Source organism: Phacochoerus africanus, chromosome 8, assembly GCF_016906955.1.
Source record: "Phacochoerus africanus isolate WHEZ1 chromosome 8, ROS_Pafr_v1, whole genome shotgun sequence".
Taxonomy (NCBI): domain Eukaryota; kingdom Metazoa; phylum Chordata; class Mammalia; order Artiodactyla; family Suidae; genus Phacochoerus; species Phacochoerus africanus.
In genome coordinates, this window is record NC_062551.1 from 48,448,738 (window position 1) to 48,464,618 (window position 15,881).

At 42.7% G+C, this 15,881-nt stretch overlaps 1 protein-coding gene and 1 long non-coding RNA gene across 5 annotated transcripts in view; one reads left to right on the forward strand and one right to left on the reverse strand.

Moving 5' to 3' along the window:
• Positions 1-15,881, reverse strand: part of LOC125132051 (uncharacterized) — a 115,904-nt gene that overhangs the window by 5,374 nt on the left and 94,649 nt on the right. For all 3 annotated transcript variants that reach the window (XR_007136125.1, XR_007136124.1, XR_007136123.1), the window contains exons 4-5: positions 2,672-3,789; positions 169-338 (exon numbers count right to left, since the gene is read on the reverse strand). This is a non-coding gene — a long non-coding RNA (uncharacterized LOC125132051). The remainder of the gene's footprint in view (positions 1-168; positions 339-2,671; positions 3,790-15,881) is intronic.
• On the forward strand, positions 3,573-14,328 carry LOC125132049 (zinc finger protein 546). Of its 2 annotated transcripts, XM_047788835.1 has the most exons (5): positions 3,573-3,678; positions 7,106-7,193; positions 8,752-8,878; positions 10,163-10,258; positions 11,800-14,328. In XM_047788835.1, the coding sequence occupies exons 2-5, from the start codon at positions 7,185-7,187 to the stop codon at positions 13,914-13,916; spliced, it is 2,349 nt and encodes a 782-aa protein (XP_047644791.1). In that variant the 5' UTR covers positions 3,573-3,678; positions 7,106-7,184; the 3' UTR covers positions 13,917-14,328. The 2 variants fall into 2 exon arrangements, with proteins under 2 accessions (XP_047644791.1, XP_047644792.1); XM_047788836.1 differs by lacking the exon at positions 7,106-7,193 and having other exon boundaries at positions 3,625-3,678.

Here is a 15,881-nt window from a genome sequence, read left to right on the forward strand (position 1 = left end):
CGAGCCGCATCTGCAACCTACACCACAACTCATAGCAATGCCGGATCGTTAACCCACTGAGCAAGGGCGGGGACCAAACCCGCAACCTCATGGTTCCTAGTCAGATTCATTAACCACTGCGCCATGACGGGAACTCCCAGGCCAGCTTTCAATACCACTGAGGCTTACCTGTAAGTGGCAGGTCAGTTCTTGCATCTCAGGGGCTGCTTTTTTTCGATACTCAATTACATGCTACCATGTTGCGAGAAAGGGGCCACTTTGCTGAAGAGCCTAGGCACTCATACCTTTTGGAAGTAGAATCTTTAAAGCAAGCATTTTCCTTTTTTCTCTGTTCCACTCTGCAAAAACAAGAGAAAAAAAAATTCAAACATGTGCAAATCTGTTTTTAACTGTTTTCATTGTAAAAATAATACACATAAAGGTGCCCCAAATAAAAGTATATTGTGTAATAACTTACTATAAACAGAACACTTGTGTAAACATCATCCAAGGACCAGGGATTAGGTTGCCACAGAAAAAGAAATTCCTACACAACTATTTGCCCACAGGCAGTGATCCATTTTCTGAATACATTTGCAGTTACTGCCATGGTGAGTGCACCCTGGCGTGATACAGCAACAGTGTGGACACATGGCAGTCATTTCCTCAGTTTCATGTGCTCTTCAATAGCACTTGCTCTGAGTATAAGCAGGATCCGTAAGCATAGCTCAGATCAGACTACAGAGCATTTTCTGCCAAGTAGTTTGCAAGGACTCTGTTGATCAAAAATGACTGTGTAGCAGTGTGGCAACATGACAAACGTCACCACTGTCTGCAAGTCCAGAAACCATGTCATGATGGCACAGATCACACCGCAGCCATCCCAGATGATTCAAACATAGGCTTCCATGTCAGCCTCAGAGGGAGAGGATGATGAAGAAGCCTAAGAAGATGCCAGAAGATGGTGTTCAGTGACCTCATGACTGTACCATGTTTTTACTCATCCTCACAAATTACCCTCATGTGTTACTTGCGCAGTTTGCCTTTTCTTTAGGAATTTAAGGTGTATTTACTGTTTTATGTGATAGGACAGGTGTTTCCAGTGGACTCTTCCTGCTGAAGCCGGGACACATCAGGCCAGGCAGATGCTGAACCCAGAGCCCCGCAAGGGAGGGCCAGGCCTCTCCCCAGAGGTGACCTCAGAGGCCCAGCACTTGCTGATTTTATTTGTATGTCGATCCAGATGAATAATAGTTGTATGTACATCTAGTTTCAACCCACCATCACAAGGCTTATTCCAGTTTTCTCCTTTTCCATATCTGCAATTCCTCAGACAGCGAGAAGCCTGGCTGCTCCCATTGCACTTGATATTTTTATTTTGATCAGCACCCCCATCCCAGCCTCCATCACATGTAACAAACTCCTATCACTGCTGCAATGGCCTTTCCCACGCAGATGCTCTCCCCATACCACTTGGGTTCTGACATCCACTCTCCTATTCAACCAATATCAACGTCTCCAACACCCCCACTTGGGCTCCACAGGTAGCCACAGCCTTCCTCACCCAGCCAGAGCTCTGAAGTCCCCTGTAGGGCATTCCTCCAGTGTGGATGCCCTCCTTATGCTGCTGCTCAGGTTAACACTCCCATACCAGAGGGTGTAACCATTTGCATTACCCCTAATAAGCCCTTCAGCTGGCACCTAGCTACTCCCTGCCTCAACACCCTCCTCACCCTGCTCAGGCTCCAAAACCCGGCTCTAAAGCCCATCCTATGGCTTTAGGGCTGAACTGCTCACAAAGGGAAGGGAAGAGAAAGGGACAAATGTGTTAGCATCAGACTCTAACTGCCCACTCATGATTCTATGGCACAGTGCCTTTCTAGGCATAAAGCTATCTCCTCAGTCTGAGATTCTCAAATCTATCTGCCAGAGACTCCTAACAGCACAGAAGCGTAGAAAGAATTCCCTCAAATTTTAAAAAAGTTCCCATGTTATGATGGAGCATGAAAATGTGAGAAACGGGATGTATATATGTACGTGTGACTGGGTCACCTCGGTGTACAGTAGAAAATTGACAGAACACTGTAAACTGGCTATGATGAAAAGATAATAATTTTAAAAAATTTTTTAGAAGTTCCCACAGTTTGCGTTTTTGTCTGTGAAAAAACTTCATGTGATTCTATACAAAAAGGCAAAATTATTCAACAGATAAACTGCAAATCTTCGCTCCAAATCTTGAAATAACAGCTGATGCTGCAAGAAGATGCAACATATTGTCTTTATAATCTGTCTGTGGCTGCACACGGTCACACACACCCAGTCTGCACATATGTAGATCACACACCCACGTTTCACATGGCCCCGCTTGCACCCGCCACTCAACTGCCGCAGTCACACAGCGCCCCGCACACCCAGCCCCTCACACACACACACACACACACGCACACACATACATCACCCGGTCACAGCCCCGCACGCCCACAGTCCCTGCCGCGCCACTCCCCGCCGTGCTCAGGTACGAATCACACTCGAATGCCGCTTCAGGCGCACACCGTCCCTTCCCCAAAGAGTTACACGCAGGGACACAGCTCACTCTCAACCAGACGCGCAGTAGGTGCCGAAGCCCTCACAGCGGGGCACACACACACACACACACACAGGCTCACGAAGCCAGGTACGATGGGCCACACACCTGTGCACCAGGCTCCCGGACTACCTCAGGGAAGAAACCGACAGAATCCGTCCCTACGCGCTTGGCCTCAGGGCTGCACCCACGGCTGCACTCGGCGGCGCAGCACTCTGAGGGTCCCGAGAGGCTCGCACCTGCCGGACCGCTCCCGTCTGGAGGTCGCTCGGCTTACAGCGCTGGTCAGCCATCTCCGCGGGCCGACCAGAGACGCCAGATCCGCGCGGCGCACATGCGCCTGCGCACTCAAAGCCCGAGCACATCTCCTTCCGGCTGTGGACTACATTTCCCAGAAGCCCCAGGGGAGGCGTAAACTTGGACCCTGAGGGCCCTCAACCGTGCGTTCTGGGTGGCTCAGCCACCGCAGGTGAGTTAATGGAAGCCTGGGGAGAAGTGGGAGCCAGGCGAGGCGGAGCAGGACTCACCTGGGGTAGGGGTGGGAGTGGAGCTGCCCCCAAAGTGTGGAGCCCCGGGCCCATTGTGTTTGCAGCCTCGGGCCTGTGGGGGCTGGAGGAGCAGAGGAGGATCGTGTGTCTGAGTGTGACAGGTTGTGTGTAGTGCGTGTGTGTGTTTGCGCGCGCCCGCACATCCACACTTAGCAGGACCGAGTCGGGGCTCCTGTCGGCGTGCGCGGTTGTCTGATACTGGTGCTTGGCTCAGTGGTGAGCGTCACGGACCCACACTCCTGCAGCTTTCCCCTCCCTCCCCTCACAGCCCTGGGTGTCGGCACAGAGCTGTCCTCAAGAGGAAAGTCCAATAAGATGAAGGCCCAAGGAGGAAGTTTCCCAGCAAGAAGGCACAGTCCTGGACAAAGGATGGGGCTATTGAAGCTAGAATTGTCTCGGAGACAGATTCCTGGGATGAAATGATGGGAAGCGTTCCTACTTCAGGCGCTGTGGTTGCTGCTACATTTTTCAGGAACCGCAGCATTCCCATACCTCGGATTCTAGGAAGCTGCTGTGATTTCAAAGACAAGTTCCAGCCTCCCTCTCTCATCCGGTCGTATGTGTGAGGTGAGTGCTGATGTGGCCCTAGAGGGTCCCTTCTCTGTCTCAGCTCTAAGAAAGGCCTGGTGTCTCCCGATTTCCTTCTTCTCCTGTTCTGCCATTCTTCACAAGGGGATCCTGGGGAGAAAGGGAAAATTGTTGCACATTTAAAAGTACAGATCAGGTGAGTTTCTACTTCCTCTTTGTTCATAAATGCATTTTTGTTTTTAGTACATGGAAATATTTGCATTTCTTTTTCTGAAGTGTCCAGTGCCATGGGTGTGCTCTTAAAAAAGAAAAAAGAAAAAACAAAGGTTGTCAAAAGAAAAATGAACAATATGAGTAAAGAAATAGTCATTGTGATGAACAATAATGCTCAAATTTTATGAGTGCCATTTATTATTATTGAGATTCAGAGACATTTTACAAGGGTTATATCCAGTGATATGTATTTTTTTATGGCCGATCCCGCAGCATATGGAAGTTCCTAGGCCAGGGACTGAATCCCAGCTGCAACTGGCACCACTGCCACACCTCTGGCAATGCAGGATCCCTTAACTCACTGTGCTGGGCTGAGGAGGGAACCTGTGCCGCCAACGCAGCGACCCGAGTTGCTGCAGTTTGATTCTTAACCCACTGCACCACAGCGGAAACTCCCAAAGCAATATTTCAATAGATTATTCAGTGGAGAAAGAGAACCAAAACCTGTTCTGTTTTGCCCATATTTTCTTATTTAGTCTACACACTCCCCTCACCTGACATGTCCATTCAGAGAAGAACTTGTCAGTAAAAAGATCTTATTGTAATGAAGAATGTTCAGGAATTGGTAGGCTTTATTTACAATGGTCACACTGATTCCCTTACTATTCCCACACATGTCAAACAGAATTGCTTCTAAGATTTAAAAAAAAATTGGGTATAGATTGTATACATAAGATTATGGAATTAATGCTTGCTTTTTGAAAAAAACAATGTTATTCAGTTATATTACATGAGAGACTTATATGAGATTGATGCACTGCCCACTGTGCTAAGAAGGTCATGAGGGACTTATAAAAAAGAAAGTTAAAATAGCATCACCAGTAATATTTGGGGAGGCTTATTTTAGCACATTTTTCTGCACCTGTATATGTGTGGTGTGTATGTGTTTGTGTGTAGAATAGAAACTGTTCTACTTGAACATTCAAAGGACACAGACTCCTCAACTCCTATTAGAAAACGTAACTCTATGAATCCAAACCATAGGTTTCTTTTACCTCCATGAATATAGGAAGAAGAGGAAAGTGCCAGTGACCCCCTCTAGTTTGATAAACTTTCCAAGTACTTACAGCACCAAATTCCCAAAGTTTAGTGTTACCTAAATTAATTAAGAGCAATTCAGATAGCACAATTTATCAAATAAGGTAGCCTTTCAGGATTATACTTTTTTTTAGATTTTTAAGTTTGTTTTCACAGGACATGGCAATCACTTCTCCTGTCCAAGTATCTTTTAATGCAAATAACATTTTGGAAGACAGATTTATAATAGCAGGAAACAAAATAAGATGTAATAACTATAAATATTCATGTGAATCTTTACATAAGACAGAAGGAAAAGACTGAACCTCCAGTACTGCATTTAATGTCTTATTACATTCTTTTTCTTAGGTTTATGTCAAAGAATGTGTCTCCTCTTTATAGCTGCAAGTACAAGGAGAGATTTCTTGGTTAGCTTTCTGAAAATCTGTTTTGTTAGTATCGTTAGCTAATTTCACTTCCTAGCCTTGGCTTTAAAATATGTGCAGTGTCATTATAAAAAAGAGTGGGCATGAGACTCAAATTTTACTATGAAAAAAGAAAGTAGGGAGTTCCCATTGTGGCTGAGTGGATGTATCCATGAGGATGCGGGCTGATCCCTGGTCTCGCTCAGTGGGTTAAGGATCCTGCATTGCAGTGAGCTTTGGTGTGGGTCAAAGACACAGCTTAGATCCTGCATTGCTGTGGCTGTGGCGGCAGCTGCAGCTCCAATTCAACCCCTAGCCTGGGAACCTCCATGTGCTGCAGGAATGGCCCCCAAAAGCAAAAAAAAAGTAGCAAAGAATTTCATCTAATAACAGTAGAATGAAGTACATTACATAATAATACTAACTTTTATTTCGTAATTATAATGTCATTAAATGGTGTCTATGTAACATCCCAATCTTCATGACAACTGTAGGACACAGTGGTTTTCTTATCCTACTTTACCAATAAACTGACTGAGAAGTTGGTAGCTGTTAGACTAGAATTCGCATTTTGGAAATCTGACAGCAGAGTCTGTGTTATTAATTACATTATCATTCCTCCCATAATTTTACATCTTTAATTTGCCTGTATCAGTCAGTCATTCCTTAGGAATGTCTTTCTTCGACTATAAATACGGACCAATGTCATCAGTATTAATGAGGCCTTAGTATGCCATCATAACTGACCTTAATTTAACTTGTCGACTCCTATAGCCATTTATAATATTAACAGTTGGTTATTCTAAGTTGTTATGTGATAAACATCTTCTGCATGTATCTTAGTTTGCTTTTATAGCCATTTCCTAAGAAAATCTGCCTAAAATGGAATATTAGTCAAGTCTCAGTCACACGGGCTCAAACTATGCTGAATCTAATGATAGTAATTAGAGGACTACAAGCCCTGAAAACACAGTTACTCCCGTAAGTCTCCTGTAATACAGCAAATGATATAAAGTCAAAATGGACTGAATAAGCATGAGAGAAGAGGCAGTAAAAGCTACTAGGGAAATTCAGGTCACATGCCTTGGGAATTCATAGGAAGGAGATATTCTTTCTCTAGCTAACTCTGTCAGGTTTTGATCAAATTATTCTGCATCCAGGGGAACTCTGTGGTGAGAAGGGGATTTTATGCTGTATGTGTCATTCCACCTCTGTCCAGCAGAACGCTCTTTGGTGACGGATATACTTTATGTTTGCATTCTCCATTATATTTGCATTCTCCATTTGCAGCCTCCACATGAGGCTGTTGAGCACCTGAAATGTGGCTGGTGCACCTGAGTAACAGAACTTTTACATTCATTTAATTTTACTTAATTTAAACTTTGATTTAAACACCTCTAGGTGGCGATCATTTTGGATAGCACAACTTCCTATTCTAATAATGTTAGATTCAAAGGGAGACGAGGGGTACTGCTGCAGAAGTTGAGGCGGGCTAGAGACCCTTCTGCAGGGTGCGTGTCTGGCCTCACACAGGAGGCCACTGCTTGATATCCGCACTTGTGCAGGTGGTTCACTGTGGCACAGAGAGGGTTTGGCTTCACCCGCGCTTCCCTCATGTCTCTCTTGATTTGCATGTGGGGCACCATATGTGGAGATGAAAGTAGGAAGAAGGCAAAACAGGATGGTAGTAACTCAAGTCCTTTAGAGATTTGAGACCCGCATGGTCTCAAAGCCTCATGTTCCTCCCTCAGCCCTGGCCTCTCCGGACTCTGAGCTTTTCCAGCGGAGGAAGCCCAAAGAGCACTAACAAGTTCTTGCAGCTCCAGAACCATGGCCCATGTAAGTTCACGCCGCTCCTCCTCGAAGTCTTGTGGTTTTGAATGCATGTGATCCTTCTTATTATCCTGAGACTTCCTTCCTGAGGCAACCCTGTTGCTAAAGCTGCTGGGAGTTACTCCGATCACAGTGAAGGATGGTGCCACACAACCGAGTGGCCTCCTGTTTACCCGGCTTGCCTCCCACCTGTGTTCACCTCTCCAAGTGCCCCCGACTCTCTCAGGAGCATGATGGAGCAGGGAAGGGTGAAGGTGCTTGAGGAAGGCACTTGAACGTCCCTTGTTAGAGTCATGCTTCCGTGACACAGAGATGATGACCCATTTAGACTCCACAGACCCGAGTTTTGCTGAGAAGGTGGAATTCAGTGTGGAGCGTTCGGCACGTGGCAAGAGCTCCCATCTGGAGAGACGGGTAGGAGCAGACTGGAGTGCAGCTGAGGCCTTCATGTGGGGATTTCAGGGATCCATCCAGGGGTCCCCTGAGGGATGAACAATAGGACAGAAGTCAATTTCGTGGTTGAGAAAGGGGTGCTGGTCTCTAGTGATGTCTGTGTGTCGCGGATCGTCCCACAGCGGCATCCTCCAGCTCCGGAGCAAGACGAGGGCTCCTGAAGGATCCGCTGGACCGCTCAGGGGGAATGAAGAAAGCTGTGGGAACTGGGGAAGACCTCAGATGTCTCATCCCCCCGAAATGCCTAAGGATGACAGAAGGACAGGTCTGATAGAGCTACAAGATGCATGATGAGCCAGACAGTACATAAATGAACTAAAGAGTTTGTCATTTGTTATGACAAGGAAAACTGCTTATGACATTGTCTTGTGTAATGAACCTGAATTTTGATTAAATCAAATGTCAATCAAGTCCTATTTTCTAAGATAGAGATTGTAGAGTACGTTCGAGAAAAACAATTCATTACTTTTTTTTTTTTTTTACAAATTCCTTGAAGGGAAGAGAGAACAGAATTCACATCTATTCAGAACTTAAAATGCAGGCACATAATAGGCAGTGTACTTATTTATGTGATTTCATTTCATTGGGAAACTTTGATTATTCTATTCATGCATTTTCCCCATGGTGTACAGGACATTTCCTATACCAAGGGTATCCTTGTACTAACAGTGTTGTTTGAAAGCACATAGGATTTCCCTTGTGTCTCAGTGGGTTAAGGATCTGGTGTTGTCACTGCAGTGGCTCAGGTCGCTGCTGTGGCACAGGTTCCATCCCTGGCCTGGGAACTTCCATATGCCACTGGGGTGGGGAACATAGAGCCATTCCACTTTAATCTTTTTTTTTTTCCTTTTGGCCACGCATGCACCAAACCCCACCAGAGTAGGGACCCAAGCTGTAGCAGTGAGAATGCTGGGTACTTAACCCACTGAGCCACAAGGGAACTCTGCCACTCTACTCTAGAAATAACTGAGTTTCTGTTTCTTCCCTGTGTGTAATGGGCTTGAACCCCAGTTTACCGCTTGCTGTACTGTTTCCTCTTTCCTGCAAAGCAGTTTTCCATCTTGAAATACATTTAAAACTATGTTTGTAATACATGAGTCTGTCATTTTAGATGTCCTTGTCATTCACGGACGTGGCCATAGACCTCTCCCAGGAGGAGTGGGAGTGCCTGGACCTGGATCAGAGGGCCTTGTTCAGGGATGTGATGCTGGAGAACTACAGAAACTTGGTCTCATTGGGTAAGGATATCTGCAAATCACTTAAATCTGGTTTCTGGAGTACCTGTTTTCTCCATTGTTAAATTTCAGAGCTCTTTTAAGACACCAGCTGAATGTCTGTCTCCTATTTCAAAAGAAGTGGTTTGCGCAGTATTGGGTTGGAAATGGGCACGTGGTTCAGCCCACCCTCCCCATCATTTATGACCTTCCCTCCTCCCTCTGGCCCTTCCGACAGATGCCTGTTTTTCTAAATGATTCCCATGTTTGAGTTGTACAACTTTTTCAGAGGAGCCAGGTGTCATATAATATGTATACTTGGAATTCTTGTAACTGCTCTGTGTTCAGGTCTGGCCTACCTGCACAGAGATCATCTAGTCTCAGGGTTCTGGGTTTTTGTTACCATCAAATGAACCTGTACAGTTTATACAGTGGTAGATGAATTAACAGTATCCACTTAAAATTCAAGCAAACACATCCCATCCTATAAGAGACATATACTCTTTAACCTTCTTTGTGGCTGAAATGTCTGGTCTGTGAATCTTATATTTTCTGTTGAAAGAATTCTGAGGAAGAATTTGGAAGTGTTTTAGGAAACAGTATTTTTCTTTTAATAAAATAATAACAGTAATACCACATGCTAGGCATCCTTGTAAACTCTTAGATATATTAATCCATTTAATTCTCCCAAAAGCCCTATGAAGTAGTTAATATTAGCCCCATTTCCACTTGATAAAAGCCTAACACATGAAAAAAGGAAGAGCTAGTAGGTTCCAGAGGATCTGAACCCAGACCATAGTGCTCCAGAGTCTGAGTTCTCAACCCCTCTCTAAACTGCCTTTAAAAGCAGAACCAGGAGTTCCTGTCATGGCTCAGAGGTAAAGAACCTAACTAGGATCCACGAGGACTTGGTTTCGATCCCTGGCCTTGATCAGTGGGTTAAGGATCTGGTGTTGCCATGAGCTGTGGTATAGATCACAACGTTGCTGTGGCTTTGGTGTAAACAGGCAGCTTTAGCTCCAATTTGACCCCTAGCCTGGGAACTTCTGTATGCTGTGGGTGCAGCCCTAAAAAAAGAGAAAAAATGCAAGCAGCAGAGCCAGACTTTTCTCTCCCCTGTCTGGTCTCTTTAGTCCTATGATCTGAGTCCATCTAAATGACAATATTCTTCAATAGCCTTTTTCATTTTATCAAATATAATTTTGACCTGCAGTTTAATATAAACATAACCAAGTATAAATTAAGTCATTTTGAACTCAGAGTTTTTTGTTTGTTCAAAATCATGTGGCATTTCTTTCCTGTGAGCAGGATGTTCCACTCCTAAGCCAGACGTGATTACTTTGCTGGAGCAAGAGAAAGAGCCCTGGGTGGTAATGAGAGAAGGAACAAGAAATTGGTACACAGGTGAGTGATGGCAAATTAGACAAGAGGGATGCCCTCACAGGTTACAGCCCTCTCTGGTCAGGGAGAGGCTCGCCCCTGAGATGTTCGGAAAGCTCCTTTGGAGGGCCCATGGCCTGTGGAGAAAAGGCCTGACATCTGAGAAAACATCAGAATCCTCTCAACATGAGCTCGCAAAGGCAGTTCATCTTTACCGCCACTTGGCATCTCCTTGTTTCTTTTCTGTTTCCCTCCCATTTCAAAGAGGAAACTGCCCTCTGTCTTCCCCAGTGAGAACCATTTTACCTATGTTTCCAAGTCCTTCTTTATAGTTACACTTCTATTTATTTCTCCATTGTCTAAAATTATTTTACTCAACACCTGTTTCCTATTTACTTGAAATCAGCACTGTGTTCGAGTCTGGGTCCTATTGATATAGGTTCCTACCGTCATGGAGGTGGTGGTGTTTTAGCAAAGGAGACACTGGTACAGATAAGCAAGGCAATATGGGTGGTAACATCTTTATCTTTGGTAATTTTTTTCTAAGAGTAAGGAGAAACATTTGGGAAAACAATCAACAGATTCTCAAAATGGTCTGCCTCAGAATCATCTGATGAAAAATATAAAAAGTGTAGACATTCAGGATTTGTTCTTACAGATTTTGATTCCATTTGTCTGGGTTGCTGCCTGCAGAGCAGTACATCCATCCCAAGTAGGAAGGCACTGCCTTAACTTGTTCCTTTGGTCACTTATTTTATCCTCTTTTAGAGACATATTTTCTGATGTCTTTTCCTTGATTCAGATTGAACTACAACAATTTAGAGTTCTCTAAGTCAGGATCCAGCAAACTAAAGCTGGAGGACCTTATTGCCTATCATCTGTTTTGTATGGCTCACAGGCTAACCCTGGATTTTACATTTTTGTGGTTGAAAAAAAAATCGAAAAATGAATATTTTGTGACATAAAAATTTTATGAAATTCAAAGTTTCCATAAATAAAGTGGTATTACAACATAGCTACAATTATTCAATTCCATACTATCAGTGTCTGCCTTTGAGCTATAACAGCAGAGCTGAATAATTGTGACAAAGACCACATGTTTTACAAAAGCTAAAATTTTTATTCTCTGGCTCTTTACAGAAAAGTTTGCTGACCCCTGCTCTAAACCTTTACTTTTTTTTTTTTTTGTCTTTTTGCCTTTTTCTAGGGCTGCACCCAGGCATATGGAGGTTCCTAGGCTAGGGGTCCAATCGGAGCTGTAGCCACCAGCCTACGCCACAGCTCATGGCAACGCGGGATCCGAGCCACATCTGCAACCTACACCACAGGCTCATGGCAACACCAGATCCTTAACCCACTGAGCGAGGCCAGGGATCAAACCTGCAACCTCATGGTTCCTAGTTGGATTCGTTAGCCACTGAGCCACGACGGGAACTCCTAAACCTTTACGTCTAATGTGTTTCGGTTTTAGTCTGTCTTTTATTTTGACTAGGAGATGCAATCCCTTATTCCACCCTCTACATAGAAAAATGACAACATTTGTTTCCTTTTTGCTTATCTTTCAGATTTGGAGTCTAAGTATGTCACCAATAAGTTATTTCCAGAAAAGGATATTTGTGAAATATATTTATCTCAGTTGAAGATAGTGAACAAAAGCAAAACTTACATCCATGAAGACACCATTTTCAGAAATGACATGCAGTGTAAACATGAGTTCGGAAGGCAAGAAGGACATCAGATGAAATGCGCCCATCAAATGATAATCCAAAAACATATATCTCTTCCTCTACATCAGAAAATTCATGCTATAGAGAAATCATATGAATGTAAGGAATGTAGGAAGGCTTTTAGACAACAGTCATACCTTATTCAACATCTAAGAATTCATACTGGTGAGAGACCCTATAAATGTAAGGAATGTGGAAAGGCCTTTTGTCGTGTAGGGGACCTTAGAGTACATCAGACAATTCATGCTGGGGAGAGACCCTATGAATGTAACAACTGTGGGAAGACCTTTAGACTTCATTATCACCTTACTGAACATAAGAGAATACATTCTGGTGTGAAACCCTATGCGTGTAAGGAATGTGGAAAGGCCTTTAGTCGTGTTCGAGACCTTAAAGTACATCAGACAATTCATGCTGGCAAGAGACCTTATGAATGTAAAGACTGTGGGAAGACCTTTAGACTTCATTATCAACTCACTGAACATCAAAGAATTCATACAGGTGAGAGGCCTTACAAATGTAAGATTTGTGGAAAGACCTTTAGGGTACAACGGCATATTAGTCAACATCAGAAAATTCATTCTGGTGTAAAACCCTATAAATGTAATGACTGTGGGAAAGCCTTCAGTCATGGCTCATACCTTGTTCAACATCAGAAAATTCATACTGGTGACAAACCTTATGAATGTAAAGAATGTGGTAAGTCATTTAGTTTTCACGCAGAACTTACTAGACATCATAGAATTCATACTGGTGAGAAACCCTATGAATGTAAAGAATGTGGAAAAGCCTTTCGTCTCCAAACAGAACTTACTCGTCACTGTAGAATTCATACTGGAGAGAAACCCTATGAATGTAAGGAATGTGGGAAGGCCTTTATTTGTGGCTATCAACTTACTTTACATCTGAGAGCTCATACTGGTGAGATTCCCTATGAATGTAAGGAGTGTGGGAAAACCTTCAGTAGTCGCTACCATCTTACTCAACATTATAGAATTCATACTGGTGAGAAACCCTATGGATGTAAAGAATGTGGGAAGGCTTTTCGTCTTCAAGCAGAACTTACCCGACATCACAGAATTCATACTTGTGAGAAACCATATGAATGTAAGGAATGTGGAAAGGCCTTTATTCGTAGCAATCAACTTATTTCACACCAGCGAATTCACACCAATGAGAATACCTATGAATGCAAGGAATGTGGGAAGATTTTTAGTCGCCGCTACAATCTTACTCAACATTATAAAATTCATACTGGTGAAAAACCCTATTTATGTAAAGAATGTGGGAAGGTCTTTCGCTTTCAAACAGAACTTACTCAGCATCGCAGAATTCATACTGGCGAAAAGCCCTATAAATGTCAGGAATGTGGGAAAGCCTTTATTCGTAGCAATCATCTTACTCAGCATCACAGAATTCATACTGGTGAGAAACCCTATGAATGTAAAGAGTGTGGGAAAACCTTTAGTCGTCACTATCATCTCACTCAACATCACAGAATCCATACTGGTGAGAAACCCTACAGATGTAATGAATGTGGGGAGGCTTTTATTTGTAGTTATCAACTTACCTTACATCAAAGAATTCACACTGGTGAGATTCCGTATGAATGTAAGGAATGTGGAAAGACTTTTAGTCGCAGGTATCACCTGACTCAACATTTTAGACTTCATACTGGTGAGAAACCTTATGGGTGCAAAGAATGTGGGGATGCCTTTCGTCTTCAGGCAGAACTTACTCGACATCACACAGTTCACACTGGTGAGAAACCCTATAAATGTCAAGAATGTGAGAAGGCTTTTAGTGTTAAGTCAGAACTTACACGACATCACAGAATTCATACTGGTGAGAGGCCCTATAAATGTAAAGAATGTGGGAGAGCCTTTATTCGTAGTGATCAACTCACTTTACATCAGAGAAACCATATTAATGAGGTAACTCTATGCCTAATGTAAAGAGGATACAGTGGCCTTTAGAAAATGCCTTTTATAACGATAGAGAATTCATAATTTAAGAAAGTTTTTACTTGTTAGGGGACATGAGGGAACCACTTTTACTTCATGCTCAAAACTTAACAGAAATAGTTTTATATTATATATATTGACTTAAAAGAGTTGAAAAATTATAGCATCACCCAGTCCTGGTTAAAGAATGATACTGTTGTAGTGCATCTCAAACCAAGATGAAGGGTGCCTGCTTCTCCCCCCACCCCAAAATTGTTGGTTGATCGGTACTTTTACAAGATGCGATGAAATGTTATTGCTAGGAAAATGAAAGAAAAACAGATGCAAAAGCCCTGCTTTTAAAATTACTGGATTTAATAGACCTACATCAACTCTAATATTTCAATAAATGTTTCTAAATGTTTGCTCTCAGTGTTTGTACCAGAAGAAAACCATCTGTGGACCATAATCAGTACATAGGACCATACTTTATATAGACAGCATTGTAACAGAAGATAATTCTGTTAATGTGATGGATGTGGTAGATCTTTAGCCATGGCACATCTTTACTATAATTCTTATAATTCCACCCCTGCCTGTGTGGTATTAGCAAGACACTTCTCCCCTCTGTGCCTCAGTTTTAAAGTGATGATGATAGTACTTACCTAATAATACTTTTTTTTTTTTTTTCTTTTTAAGACCATGCCTGCAGCATATGGAAGTTCTCAGGCTAGGAGTCAAATCAGAGCTGCAGCTGCTGCTAGACTATGCCATAGCCACAGCAATACCAGATCCAAGCCACATCTTCGAACTACACCACAGCTTGCAGCAACACTGGATCCCACTGAGTGAGACCAAGGATCAAACCCACATCCTTATGTATAATAGTCGGGTTCTTAACCTGCTGAACCACAATGGGAACTCCCCCGATAATACTTTCTTAAAGGATAAAATGTTAATGGAAAACCAAAACCTTTAGAAGAGAATTGTTCAATAAGTATTATTTTATTAGTAGTAGTAGTACTATTAGTAAATTCATGCGAGAAGACCCAAATTTGTAAAAACTGTCCACTACCTTTCATTTTGTTTAAATTACCGTTAATTATGGATGAAATCTAGTAAAATAAACTTTCAAAAATTCAGAAGTCATTTCTGAAAACTAACGTGAGAAAGAAATCTCAAAAAAAAAAAAAAAAAAAAGGAGTTCCCATCATGGCTCAGCAGAAACAAATCTGACTAGTATCCATGAGGATGTGGGTTCAATCCTTGGCCTTGCTCAGTGGGTTAAGGATCCAGCATTGCCATGAGCTGTGCTGTAGGCTGCAGATGTGGCTTGGATCCCGTGTTGCTGTGGCGTAGGCTGGTGGCTCCAGCTCCAATTAGACCCCTTGCCTGGGAACCTCCACATGCTGTTGGGGCGGCCCTAAAAAAAAAATCTCTAGAGTTGATGGATATGGAGATTATAAGAGTAAAGCTTCTGAAGGATCAGGAAGAGCTGTGATACTTTTTATAATTCATAAAGCAGACATGTTACAGTCTGCTTTGCCCCAAATTCATGACAAATTAGAAATTAACAATGAAAAAGGCATTGTTCATTTAGGAAAAAAATAAAAGTACAATATAGTACAATAGTACAATAAAGTACAAATAGTACAATGCACACTGGTATGCCCTCTGTAGATTCAGTGGTCAATAATACATTGTCATACCTGGTTTCTTCTATATAATTTTTGACATTTTTTTCTGTAGTATTTGAGTATAAATATAGACATCATGACATTTCACACACATACACACACACACACATATATATATTTCTCTGTATCATGCAACTCCTAAGAATAAAGGCTGCCTCCTACATAATCACTATGTAACTTTACACCTAAGGAGATTAACAGCAGTGCCATATCTGTAACATTACATATAGATAACCAGTGCCTTAACCCAAGATATCTAAAAGAATGTCCAGGAACAGTA

What these genes read in the sequence shown, in the direction of transcription:
- LOC125132049 (XM_047788835.1), top strand. An exon ending in CAGAAACTTGGTCTCATTGG is followed by an intron (nt 8,879 to 10,162) that starts GTAAGGATATCT and finishes TCCTGTGAGCAG; the next exon opens with GATGTTCCACTCCTAAGCCA. An exon ending in AACAAGAAATTGGTACACAG is followed by an intron (nt 10,259 to 11,799) that starts GTGAGTGATGGC and finishes CTTATCTTTCAG; the next exon opens with ATTTGGAGTCTAAGTATGTC.